Source organism: Sipha flava, unplaced genomic scaffold (assembly GCF_003268045.1).
Source record: "Sipha flava isolate LNK unplaced genomic scaffold, YSA_version1 164_pilon_pilon, whole genome shotgun sequence".
In the NCBI taxonomy this organism is placed as follows: domain Eukaryota; kingdom Metazoa; phylum Arthropoda; class Insecta; order Hemiptera; family Aphididae; genus Sipha; species Sipha flava.
Window position 1 is genome coordinate 1055113 of NW_020271825.1, and position 15104 is coordinate 1070216.

At 27.7% G+C, this 15104-nt stretch overlaps 1 protein-coding gene across 2 annotated transcripts in view; it reads left to right on the plus strand.

Annotated features, from left to right (window-relative positions):
- Positions 1 to 15104, plus strand: part of LOC112679555 (dual 3',5'-cyclic-AMP and -GMP phosphodiesterase 11A-like) — a 47940-nt gene that overhangs the window by 15526 nt on the left and 17310 nt on the right. The window contains exon 2 of one of the 2 annotated variants that reach the window (XM_025549406.1): positions 8616 to 9086. In XM_025549406.1, the coding sequence (XP_025405191.1) occupies positions 8620 to 9086 (467 nt within the window). In that variant the 5' untranslated portion in view covers positions 8616 to 8619. Of the gene's footprint in view, positions 1 to 8615; positions 9087 to 15104 lie in introns of those variants that run through there. The other variant, XM_025549407.1, reaches the window with a different exon arrangement.

The window sequence follows — 15104 nt, forward strand, 5'->3', positions numbered from 1 at the left end:
AAAAAATGTTCGGATATTATAATTCAATGAGAATCCTAAGTCTCAAAGATTATTATTTTTTTAATTATGATGAGTTACAAATCCATTTCCTATTTTTAATTCTCGGTAAGCTATGATTGAAGTCATCCTTCTGGCCGAAATTGTGTACAAGGCACACAAAAAGTTAATTGAAACGAAAACATAAATGATAGAAAGACTAATTTATTTAACAGAGTATATAAAATATAATAAAAATGTACAAGTAGTTAAGTCTAATCATAGTTTATGAGACTAAATTATATTTTAGGCGACTTATTAATTTTTACCTCGTACTTTATTTCTAATATTTTACGTACACGCACACACACGTTCGTGAGTAAACATAGGACATACCCGGTCCGGTTACTAATGTGCATAGCTATTGGCTTGTCACCTATTCCCAGTGTATACACGATATTATTGTAAACCGTCTTCGTATTTATGCATGCACGCGTGCGTGCGTGTGTGTGTGTGTGTTTATGTATGTGTTTTCAAGGGCGTTTGAATCGTTTGTGCGCTATATATCGCGAACTATATATAGTATATATATATGTGAATGATGTGATGTGACAGGCTACCGCCGCACCCTTAGCGACCACGCTTCGACTGTGTGTTATTCACGTGGATTTAGCATATGGTATGAATTTCACAGGAATACGATAATTTTTGAGTTGAGATGAAAATAGTGTAATATTTACTTCAACTACTAATACTAATGCCGAATCTGCTGTATAAAATGTACATATACAGGGTGGATTATAATATTTTCCAGTTTTCGAACTACATAGGTTAAGGCTTATGTATATGTATATTTTAGGGATTGATAAAAAAATATAGTTAATGTGTTAATTTATCACTCTGTATATTCAATAAATCACGAAAAGTGTACTGTATTGTGTGGAATTTATTCGTTTTATTTATTATTATATTTTTGAGCTATACCACTTAAGTATATTTGCAAAATTACTTTTAAATTAAACGTTTTATTTTATTATAAGTTGATCGTATTATATATAAAAACTATCAACAAACTAAATTTGCATAATATAATGAAGTTATAATAATAATAATTTTTTTAACTAATAAGTTGGATTTAACTAAGTTAAATAAGATACGTGATTTATCTGTTGTAGTTGTGTATATTGAATAATTGCAATCTTCATGGCTAAATAAAATCAGTAATCTAAAATTAATCTAAAAATGTCATACTTTAAGTTTAATTTAATTCAATATTTAATAACCATATAAATTGTATTTTATTATCAACTGTAATAGTATCATCTAAAACGGATAAAATATTTAGTTTTATAAGAATTTACTTAAGGCTTAGAGTTATTTTTAAGTTTTTTTTTTTTTAAAAATATATTGGAAAATTTATTCTAGATTAAGTTATAGCGATTTATTTTATTACACATAATTTTCATTTATAAATTTCCATCAATATACCATTTAATAATGTGAACTGTATCTAATTACAATTGTTTTTCTAGTAAAATGTAAACCATGTCGAAGGGTATCTTTATCGGTATTAAACGAAAATCACTATACCATTACGTATCGGTTCACACTCGAAATATAATCTGATGCGTTATGTCTTACGCCCGATGAAATGTATCCGAGCATGGATTTTTGCTCAATTTCTGTAATTAAACTTTTTTGAAATATTGACTTTTGGCAGAAATGTTGTGGTCATTATATTAAACTTTTGTTAATTTTCTTACATTATGATAAATCTATCTTACATTGTTAATAATAAAACAAACCCTGTTTCAATCTTACCGAGAGTGATTTACACTGCAGTGAAGTATTGTGAACAGAAAAATTATATTTGCGTCCACTTTTAATTTTATTATTCAGACTTTTACCTAATTAACTTACAAATTTAATACGATTTTAATTAAAATTTTAAAAATAAAAAACTAGCCAATATTTGAAATCAGATGTAATGTACTCGTTTAAAAGTTTTGCAGATCAAAATATGGGTTTTAAATTACTGGGCATATTTAAATAAATTAAGAAAATTAAAAATAAGTTCACGTTGTTTAAAGATTATACTTAGTTAAACTGGATAAGAGAAAACGTTTTTATAAGTTATAATAATTATTTCATTAAAATATGTTACGGTCGAGCATTTGGAAGTGTAATTCATACCAAATGTGTACCTTTATTGGTACTGATATTTGAGAATGATTTTGATGGTTTAACACAAGAAATATGATATTTGTATTTTAATATCTAATCAACTTATATATTTTAGTTTAAAAATATATGAATACAATACTATTTATTAAAAAAAAACAACATCAAACTACACTCAAGAAATTTTTTGGTTCTGAGTGAAGCGTTTTATCATGATATGTATTTATTTTTTTTGTGTATCTATGTTTACGTAACGTCCAATTGCTTTGATTACCATAAAATAAAATAAAAGATATGAACTGAATTATAGTTAGTATTTTGGGCAAAAGTTATATTTTAAATTTCTTATTAGTTCCTAGAAAAATTGAAAATAACGAAAAAAAAAATCAATTTCAACTACATATAATCGTCTATTATTTTGCCATGCAATTTTTTATTTGTACCTGTGTACACGACTTTGATCAAAGTGATTTCTCCGAACATCACAGTAATAAGAGATTTCTAGTAGGAAAAGTTGTCAAGTTAACACTTTAAAGAAGCTATTATACGGATTTCCAGCAGTTTTCTTAATAACTGCAACAACAAAGCAATCGTATAAAGCGTTTGTATAGCATAAAATCTTTTAAAAGTATCGTACACTTATCACGTAGTATTAGAAAAACCACTGTATATTACAAACTACGGGATTCGCCAAAAATCTACGAAATGTAACGAAAAAACTGCGTTCCAGTAGAAAATAAAAGGATATAAATGTTTATTCGAATGGGCTTCTAATTAATATTTATTGTAAAAATTTAAAAGAATTAGGTTATTAAAAAAATTATTAGAGAGAGACATGGGTTTCAGTGTTGTTCTATTGATTAAATCTGTATATATAAAACAGTAAGCTGATTGACTGCTATCAACGCACAGCTCAAACCATTGGACGGATCTGGCTGAAATTTGGCATACAGATAGCTATTATGATGTAGACGTGCGCTAAGAAAGGATTTTTCGAAATTTTGAATTTATATTAATAAAATTAATTTAAATTTCAATAGATTTAACAAAATTTAATCTTGGCAGGTTACATACATTTATATACTTAAACCCGGTAACTACGGATAATTCAGCTAGTATACATATGAATACCTATAAATAAGTATATTTAATGAATGTACTGTCACATGTAATCATTGCGTCATCTTTTCGACGTGAAAATCCTTAAATATTGTTTAGTTTTCAAGTCGAGTTATGAGGGGTAAAGCGTTTTTGAAATGACCTACTCGCATATAAATACATACACACAAACAGACACACACAAGTAGCTTCTATGAAAATTGAAAATTTCTTTATTGTCAATTTATCGTAGCCATATAAACATACACACAGACGCACACACACGTATGCACGATTCGAAAAATATAATTTTTTTTCTCCGTGATAACGGGACAATCAAGGGTTGGATGGAAAATTCACTTATATTATAATATACTTTTATTATACAACGTCGTACTGTCGGATTGTCTTCCGGTGGCGTAACCTTGGGATAAAATATTTTGGTTTGTCATTCCCGACACGTTCACACGTTCGCACCACCTCACTGTATCTCTCTTCCTTTTCACCCGGACCAATTTTATTACGTTATACGGCGACGACGCTGTTGTACAATGCAATCCCATTTAGAACAGCAATCTGATTAAAATTCTGGCAACAATAAGAAATCGGTAGCGTACATACTATTGCTATGTAGCTACACTGTTTCTGCTGCTGATATTCAACATTTATACCCGAATCGTCAGAGCCAGTTAGTGAATAGTAATTATTATGAAAACTATTAAAAATTACAATTTTACCTTTGCTGTATGTATGACATGTATTTAAATCGTACACAATTGGCAGTTACTCTCCTAGTACCAGTGAGTGGTTTTCGAGTGAGTTATATAGTTTTTATTGAGTTTAAATAATAACTGTTAAATGTCTACGTACGAGTAACGCATTGCAGTAACGCAGGCAAATAAAATTCCGTATAAAATGTATAATGTTGTACAGACGGTTACAACAGTCTACTGTACTTAATATGCTAATTCAATGACTAGGAAGAGTCCAGCTGGTCGAATCGATCGTCTAATTTTATATTTATGTTGTACTGCTCATAGAATAACTGTGTTTTAACATTATGTGTATTTTATTAATCAATATTGTATTTACCAATAACAATGGTCTTTTTTAATAGTAAAACAATAAATAATAAGAGAGCACCAAATATGTTATGCTTTTCTGTATGCATATTATGGTCTAAATCAACTCTTGTAAATAAAAGGAATAAAAAATGAATGCTGTAATACGAGAATTTAAATTTTCAGTTGATATTATTGTTGTTTTACGTCATGAAATTTCATGCATGAACCACACAAAGAAACATTATGGTCTGTAGCAAGGTAGGATTTAATTTTAACTGGTTCATAAAACACATCAATGCGTGTATGTAATTATAATTATGCGTAAATCGTTTCAATGATTCATCTGTTCAATAAATTACTTCATTTGGTAAAAAATTAATAAAAACTTTCAAAATATTATTATTATTAATATTATCTAATTATAGTATTACAGTCCATAATCCAATAATTGTTTAGAATCTGTTAGTTATAATCTGTAATTATACGATATCACTGTCACACATTTTTAAAAATCCACAACAGTAAAATGTGAGTTTGAATTTTATTATACAATTCCAACGCCCATAAAGGTAAAACAAAATATTTTAATTTTATAATGTCAGTAGTTTAATTTACAATTAAAAACGATCGATTATGACTTCGTCAAAGAATATTTAACCTAAATAGATCAACATCTACTGAGTAATAATTTATCTTGAAAACTTATTTTTTATGTAAGACAAGTAGGTCTATTATTTTTTTATTATGTGCCTACTTTTTTATCCATTATTTTTAGTTAATTGCTCAAACCTAAAAATTTAAATAATATTGTTGTAGGTGATATAAACTTGAAATATTTTTATTAATATATCATTTGATTTTACTAAATTTGAAAATCATTATTCAATACAGAAAATTAATTAATAAATTTATTGTTAAATTTGATTTGTGTAAGCAAATACTTTATAATTCCGGATACTTCATATTATTTTCAGTGTGAATGTTTAGAATTCACTTTAAAACTGAACCTAGAGAACTTCATGTTTCGCTGACTAATATCAATGTAAATTCAGTACCAAAATACAGTACTTATATTTAAATATTTTTTAAATTCTTCAATGTGTAGAAATATTGTACATACATACAACTTTGAATACTATAAATGTTCTTTTTCATATTTGCTGTTATGTAAATATCTTAATACATTAAATAGAAAATAATTATATATATAATGAGAATATTGGTAATTTGTCTAGGATTAATCAGGATATAATTAATATTTACGTGAAAATCCTATAATTTTGAGATTTGACCGAAAATATCTTCGTAATATTATGCAAAAAACATAAACTCCATTAGAGAAACCCGATTTAATATTAATTGATGTAAATTCGTTTACATATAAGTATAATATTATTCGAATGGTGGTTTATTTACGTCGGCAATCTTACGTAAAGATAAGTCGAGTAAAATCCTTAGACGGTCTAGCAATAAGTAATTTAAATTCTTGTAAGTTATTAAAAATCTATATGATGAAAATGTATTAAACAAATTAACTCGAATTAACCCCAGTTTACAAATATAATAATAAAAATAACCCAAGTACGGAAAAAATTACGTAGGTATGCCATTAAAAATTAAAACATGAACATCAATGTATGATCAAAGAAAAATTTCCATTATCACACGTATAGATCGAATGTGGTCAGTACCGTTGTTATTGAACTATAGAGATTATCCGACAATAACGGAATTTAATGTAAACTTAGGTTAGTCGTCGACATGCAATTTTCAGTTGCGCAACTGTTTAATCGCATTAATGACTTCCACAGCGTTAAATGTTGTTAAATTGTTGTAACTGAAAATTGCATGTCAGCAACTAGCCTTGATAAATACTAATAGTAATCATAAATTCATTTTTCTCTGTTTAGTTTAATTCGTAATTTTGATTTTTTTTTATTCATGGTTCTTGATTTTTTTTATTAGAAATTTTTTTCCGTGTTTGGGTTTTTATTGTTAAATAATTTTTCGAGTACTCTAAAATTTTCGAATTTTTACTAAAATTTTATCTCGAATCGACATCAAAATACGATATTCATTTAACTTTACTAATTAGTATTTAGAATCGACAGTAAAACTAATCAAAATATATTTTTCTTTTTACTTTTGTCTATGATAAAAACTAGGCGATTACATACAACATAATTGTTAAAGTGTATTAATGTTTTAATTTTGAATTTACATTCAAAATAAAATAAGGACTACTGAGTCATATTCAGGTTACGTATAAAATAATAAAATATTTATGATCGTTATAAGTTTAGAACAATATTTCTCTCTAAAAATCCCAAGCTTATGTACATCCGGTTTATCTTTCCCTGATGTTTATATTAATTAATTCAGTCGTCGTTTTGAACGTCAACTAAGGTAATTAATTTAATTTAGTCGTTCACACTAAAATGAATAAATACAGAAAAACGAACAGCATAAAAAAATAAAATAAAAAAGTACTTACAATGCCAAATACATAGTTACAAATGTACATTTATAGTGTTGAGACGTGAGTATTCAGGTCGTGGAGAAGTTGAAAAAATAGCACTACGTTATTCTCGACCACCCATTTTATTTTCCCTGTACCCTAAGTATTATATAATATTTTTTTTTTTTTTTAAGAAAACAAAATAAAATATAGTTTATTGTGTTTTCGAATGTGAGTCGTGTTAACATGTGATACTTATATCTCAAAATAATTTTTCAAGAACAAATTACAATGAAAATATTATAAATAATGTTTTTTTAAATGATCACGATAAATAAATAAATAGTATGGTAAAACGTTATTAAATTTGTAGCGGTCGATAAAGCTTCAACGGTGACGTCAATAAGCCGAGTTAGTAATGATTAATTAAAGATAATACAAAAATACGAACGATAAGACTCGTTTTATAACGTAACTATAACTTACACTCTCTTTTCAGTCACCCCCGCAAATCGCAACAGAAAAAAACGAGACGTTAAACGTTTCGTCTTGGCGTCTCACACATTTATATTTTTACTGTATCTGAATGTTTTTCTGGAATCATTCGCTAGACCGGGCACTAGCAGCTCGTGCGCGCGACCTGCAACTAGCTTATTATACGAATAACATATAATGATATTACAAGAAAAAAAAAAAATTAACTTTTAACAAATATATCGAGTAAATTTAATTACATTCGAATGTATTGAATTAATATTTAATTTAACCATTGGTATATGATAAAACCAAATTATTTATTTGTGCTCTTCTGTGGCTAGACGTGGATATCCTATGATGTTTCGCTACTGTAAATGTATCAGTCTTTCGTTGCATCAAACATTGCAGTTCGTATAATTTACAAAAAGTTTCAAAGCTCTGATATTGAACACAAAAAAAGAAGTTTTGGTTAGGTTGGGTTGAGTTAGACTAACAGCGAGAAAGATTTTATACACATGAAGACACATTTATGTTCTCTTGTCAACGAGATTTGCGGATATATGACCTTAGAATTCACAAAGTTTGTTGAACTTTGTGGCGGATTGAATTTCGACATAATTCCTTGTCGACATATCTTTCAGCAAACTACGTCAGTAGGTTGGCAGACGGAGTGGAAAATCTTCCTTTTCATTTTTTTTTTTTTAGAAATGTGTCGATGGAAATATTTTTTATTATACCCTTTGTATTGGAATCGATTGGTTATATGTGCCCATAGCTCACTGCATAAATCAATAATATTATCAAAATCGGTGATAGAGTTTCGGAAAGAATAACTATGGTTCGATTTCGGCAGTAATAACTAAAAATAGGCTCATTTGACGCTTTCAGTTTCATTGAAATTGTTAGAGTTTATAGACAAAATGCAAATGAAAAACAACGCCACACAATGTATGTACGGCGTACCGTGAAAAATGTTTTATTTGTGGAAGAAACTAAATATTTCTGTTGGTTTCGTGAAAATATTGTGATATATATATGTATTAAAGTCATATACTACATATATGTAAGCAGGTTCAAATGTTATTTAGTTTTAATACTTTCTTTTAGTTTTGTTTAACTAGAAACTCAAAAGCTAGTTGTGATTTTCACGATTTTTTATTTTATTGACAGAGATGATTTATTTCGAGGTAAATATTATTTGAGAACATCTAAATTACACTTGAGGTTTAACAGTACATACACAATAATAGAGTTCAATGGTTGATATTGGTTAGTTAATAACCATTAAACGAGATAATTCAATTTCGCGATGAGTTATAGTTGAACATTGGCATTTAGATACTCGTTTTTTTCTGTTGCAGATGAATGTGGAAGAATGACGGAAAAAATTCCATGGTGAACGATATGACGCAAATCACACTGTCGGTGGTTGAGGATTGGCTGGACAGCCATCCGGACTACTGTCAGGACTACTTTCTGCGAAAAATTGAACTAGATTTCATCAATAAATGGCTTGTGTCCCACGGGTTCCTCAACATAAACGATTACATATCGTCGGCCACGTCCCCGTCGTCGTCAGGCAACGTGAGCCCTGCCAATGGTTTGGTGGCTACGCCATCCACCGGTACAAGCCCGAACAACACACCGAGCATCCTAGTTAATGGAGGCAACAATTCGCTGTCCGTGTCACAGATGTACCGGTCCAACTCGAAGAGATGTCGGCGACACGATTTCGCCAGAGCCAAGACACGTAGCGTGTTGCGCACACAGGAGATTGGCAAGGACGTGCCTATTTGTTCTAGCAGAAGATCATCTCTAAAGGACATGAGAAAGTGAGTACGTGTGATACGGATATAATTTCGCGCAATCGTTATCATGCCGTACAAATATATAGAGTCGTTGCGAATCAAAAAACCAAAACGTTCTACTTGAGATTAAAAACACATTATATTACATTTAAACAAAATTGTTTTTTCTTTCTTTCGTACAACTAATAAGTTCACCGTCCGAAGCCATTGTTGTTTGTTGTTTGAGATTAGTATATTTTAATATGATAAAATATTTTAACTAAGAAACTCATGATTACTTGACCAATATCCTATAATATTATAATAGTTATGCGTAACATTTTAAACAGTTTATTATACGATTTGAAAGTTCAATATACTATTTGAAATATTACGTATTATGCTGAATAATTTTTAAAAATATTTCACTGTAATTTTTATAGTTGTGAATAGTTGCAAATAGTGTTCGATTGGTTAGATTTTAATAGTGTTATGACTACTTTTAAATGGAAATCTACTATGATTTAAAACCCATATCACGTGATGTAAAACTACAATATTGTAACGTATATAAAAAGTTAATAAAAATCATATTTTTACTATTACTGGAGTGTGTATCACCGAGAAATTAACAATTAAGATGAATAATTTATGTTACTTATAATAATTTTTATGGTTCTATAAAGTTTTGTTTTTTAAGTTTGAAACAACTTCCTTTTGTTTGTTTTTGGTTAATTGAATGTAATTAAAATTTTGAGTGGGAAACATAAATAATGTTCAATGTCCTAATCTTTCCACAATTAATCGTGTTAAAAGATCGCCGAATTAATTATATTCTCATCGCTATGCTGGATTCCGTGAACTTTAGTAATGCATGAGCTGTGATTTTACAATATTCTCTCATTTAATATAAATTCACGTATAATACTGTTTACGCCGTACCGTACTCGCGATTTAGCGAGGGGATGGCAACGACTCTTGTCGTAGTCCGAACCAGGTGAAGAATAAGGTTTATCAAAAGAATGACCAGATAGTGTATGAAAGGCGCAATTAATAATAACCACTTCAAATATAATAATTTATAAAAAATATATAATAACACTACAACGTATGTCTTAATGGGCACCATTACTAAGCGTGTACTAACATAAATAAAATAGTCTGTAATTTGTGAACTCGCACGATTATGTACAAAACTAATGAAATTATAAAAATAAATACAAATGTTTTAGTAAACAATTAAAAAATAAATTTTAATTTAGTAGTTTTTGGAAACTCGACCACAAACTGCATATACCTTATTTCTTAAAAAATTAAACAAAAACTATTCAGGCTTAAAAATAAAATTTAAATGGCTATCAATTGTAGTAAAAGTATAAATAATTTTGAACAAGTGAATTCTATTTTTTATTTCAACTTTTCATGTAGTAAAAACTTCTGAAAAAATTAATAAAATAACTTTTTCACTTCTAAATATAATTTTAAAAATTATTCATTGTTCTACAACTTTATTAAAACCATCGATATTGATTTATTCTCCAATAAAGTTTATAGAATAGTAATATATATATAACATTGAAGCACAATTAAAATATTCCACTCATTAATTTATTTTGCTTATATAATATTTCATTAAAATTTCATCGCGCAAATTTGATGTATTGGTATGAATAGGTTGAGAACGCTAAGAATAATTGATTACTATAGGCAATTCGTTTCATCAGCTATATTATTTAAAAATATTTCCATACTATTAAGACTCTGCTGATTATTATTATTATTATTATTATTATTATATTACTTCACTAAAATGTATTGAATTCATATTAAACACAATTGTTTTAAGTTTTTCTTATTTCTTGTATCTTAATTTTTGATGTACAACTATATATTTAACTGTTTCTCATATTGTTTTGTATGTTATAGAAATAGCATTAGTGACTGTTGTATCATATATTATAATAGGTACTTAATTTGTTATTTATTTTTTCGTGTGCAATACTATATTATTATCCTTTAAACACACTATTATAATCGTATTAAGTTTTACTTCTAAAAAGAAACAATTTTAAATTAAATTATTATACTCGTAATTTATACACAGGTTATATCATTTTTCTATAATAGGTATAAATCATCCTAATTATATTATGCCACTTTTATCTATATTTAAACATTTTAAGTTAATGTAGTATTCGATTAAAACTTAAAGACTAAAATAAACGGAGTTCTATGGGCCACAAAATGTTGAACGTAATATTTAGTAAAATAAAATGTTGGGTCAAATATATGAGTATATTATTTTGTATTTTTCGAATCTTCACGTTGGAGTGATGTTTTGGATCAGGTTTCTAACTTTTATAATAATGCACACGTGTCCACTGTTATTGTCACACAGTCCACCACACAGCATCACTCAATTTAGTACTTGTGTTTCGCATTAGGATAACGTGACAAAGTAAATAAAGTGCCGCAGAAATCGCGAATCACTTATTATATCTGTTTATATAAAGTAAAAATATATCCGATCTCAAATAATAAATTAAGTAGCAATTCAATTCTTGACCACACGTTATGCCTTATTGGTGAAAAGTTGACAGTAGGAGCACAAATCAAACACGAGTTTTAGTTAGTGTCTGGTTGCAGAATGACATAACGAAGACTAACGTGAGCATGAATTTTTTTATAGATCCTATTTTCATTTTGTACTTTCGAGTTTAGTATATTCGATTAAAACATGGCCGTGATACTCCAAAACTTTAAGAGTAAAAATACATTTTAATTAAGAAAAAAATTATTTAATTTAAATTAATAGTGCAGAATTTTTTCTAAAGGAAAAAATACTATCTGTAATGTAGTATTTTTATTTTTTCACTAACAAATATATATTCAAAGTTATTTACATGTCGAAATTCGTGGTATTTTTATATTTTCGTTGAACTATACAAAACTATTGAAAAAGCAATATTAAAAAAACTACATAATAGATAATGATTTCTTCTTGAACACAAAAAAGTAGCCTTAGCTGTAAACTTACACTGAATGGTTGTGTTCTGCTCAATATGGGTTATCCACCTATGAATCGTATATAAATGATAATTTTACTTATTGATCCCTGCATATGATTACGATTACACATAACGTACTCGCATATAAGCAACTATGTACACACACACGCGTGCGCATACAATCTGTAAATATGTGATATTAACGATTCTTCGTATTATGTGTTATACATGTATATACTCTGCGTATACATCAACGAAACATTTTAATAAAATGTAATACAGTTATATAAAATACAAGCAATAATTTGCTTCAGTCAAAAGTAACGTGTTTCTAAATAAATTAAATTAATGTTTCCGATAAACGCGTCTTGTTCTGTTTGCGCGAGCATTAGCTATCATATTTTATTTTGTTATACATAGAAATATAAGTATTTGAACTAAAATCAAATTCAACATATTCACACGAACAACGATGTACACCAAACATACGTGTTGTAATTTACGAACACTTGAAATTCGTGTTAACTTTTAAAATAAAGAAGAGTAAAAATAATATTTTTCAAATACATTTATAACACGGCGCTGCGTATAGGCAATCACGGTACATTGATGTCTAGGGTCCCGTAAATCGAAAAGTATTTTTTCATTTTGCTTTTACCCAAGGCACCATCTGTGCTTCAATCAATCATGTGGCGTTACGTTCAGGCTTCAAACTGTTCATCACGTTTTGACGTACAAAGATGATATTTTGATTACAGCAAGCATTATCAGTACTCAAGGTGATACGGAATATCTGTGCGAAGTGATCAGTTTAGATAGGTATGACAATGAAATGCTTGATGGGAAACGACCCATGTTGGCTATACATAAATGAATGATCAGAAAAAATGGGTATTTCAGCAGCGTTACAGTTCTCTTTTGTACTTCAAAAAATAAATTGGGAAATTTTTTAACGAAAAAACTTACGTTGAACCGTGGTATTTATATTAACTGTGACGGCAGAATCATCGGCCAAACTTTAAATCTACTACTTATTAGCATTCAATTGAGAATTAAACGTAAACTAACGTTACAAATTATGTTACCGTGGGTACACAATTTTCATTCGTTCATTTTGTCTAATATATGATAGTTTATAAAAATGATAAACAGAAAACAAAATTAATGTTTGAATTAAATGGAAATATCCTTTTACGTATGTACGTATGATTAAACTTTTCCAAAAAAAAAAAAAAAAAAAATGCTGAAATGTACTATAACCACTGTGAAATTAAATTAAAAATAAATTATAAAGAAAAATCATGTATAATTTAAAACGAATTATATATTATATGATATTGCATGCGATTTAAAATTGTAAAATTGTTTTTATAAAATGTCTTACATTAGAAGCACAACCTAGTAGTAATACTAATACATGGTACCTGACTTTAATTATTTAATTACAATTTTTTTCACCTATACTATTTTTTCAGATAATTTTTTAACAATTTAACCGACCGAGTATTTGAATTTACTATTTAAAATAAATAATTTTATTTGATTATTATAGTTCTGATTTATACAATTATCTAGAAATAGAAGTAATGAAAAAATTTGTATAATGACGATGGTTAAGTGCCATGACATAAAATTTGGATCGAGTTACAATAAAAAAATAAAACCAAAAAAATAGCCAAAATATCATAAAATTCTTAATATTAAGAAATAAATACATTTTAGAATGCGTTGTTTTTATAAACGCTACGGAGAACAGTATTACTATTCAATAATTTAGACTTTGATTAGTTAATATAGTAAGTAACAAATTTAAAACACAACCCGCGTTTATTATATCATTTTTTAGTCAGAGCGTTCTAGTAGCGTGATTAGAATTTTAAATGAGAGGGGCTAATTCGATATGAGATAATTTGAGAATTCACCATTCACCCCTAAGTTTATAAATATATTTTCACCATTTTAAAATAGCTTTAACAATGTTTATTAAATTATGATTTATAATAATAATAAGTTAACGTTAGTTAGTTGCAGTAGTATCGTCGCGACAAAACAAGTTACAAAACGTACAGTGATTATAAAATGATAGCGTTTGATGAGAGTATTACACTTTCTTGTGTAGCTCACTAAGATTTAATGTTTGCTATAGTAGTGCAGGTTTTAAATCTTAATTTACAGAAAATGTGGTGACACCTAACAATACCATTATCGCACATATTTGTACAGCGTCAATTTAATGTTGTGAATTGAGCACACAAAAATTAAGAACAGATATTTTAACGCTATCAGTCTCAGAGAGTACATCATTTAAATTTGTGAATCGATTTTATGAATTCGAAATAACTTAAATAAAAAACCATAAGCATATTAAGTTTAGATGTAATAAAACTGTATTAGTTGCATCAAACGCTCGGTTAAAATGCATAAAAATATTTTTCAATTTTTAATCAAATCACTAAAATTCACAGGCGTGTATTTGGTACCCATAAATTGTCTAACGTTCAATTTTCACTGTTCGACATATAAACATCAATGTAATTGTTTACATATTTATTTAAAAATATTAAACCGTAAAAACAATGTTATTCTGTATTAAATGCATGTGTTGTTTACCCACAATAAGCGAATAAGCCATTGTCATAAGCAACGAAGAAGAAAAATAATATCGACATTGATAATATGTTTACTACTAATATAAATTTGAACCATGAATTATACCAGGTATAGTTTTTTCGTTTTTTCTATATTATATTTTCTGATATTCAAAATTATTAATCTTGAACTTACACAAAATAGTTCCGTGCAGTGACTAATTATATTACATATTTTACACAAGTATTTCGGAGTTATTTTCTCATGTTATTTACATATTTTCTCATGTTACATTTAGAATTTTTAAGCGTGAAAAAATTGTGTTATGGATAATTTAACGTTTTTCACTTCTTTAAATATTATTTGTTCCCCTTAATAATTACAAATTTGAGAATCAACATAATAATACATTTTGTGTATGAGTGTAAAATATTTAATATATATATACTACCTATTATAAATATAA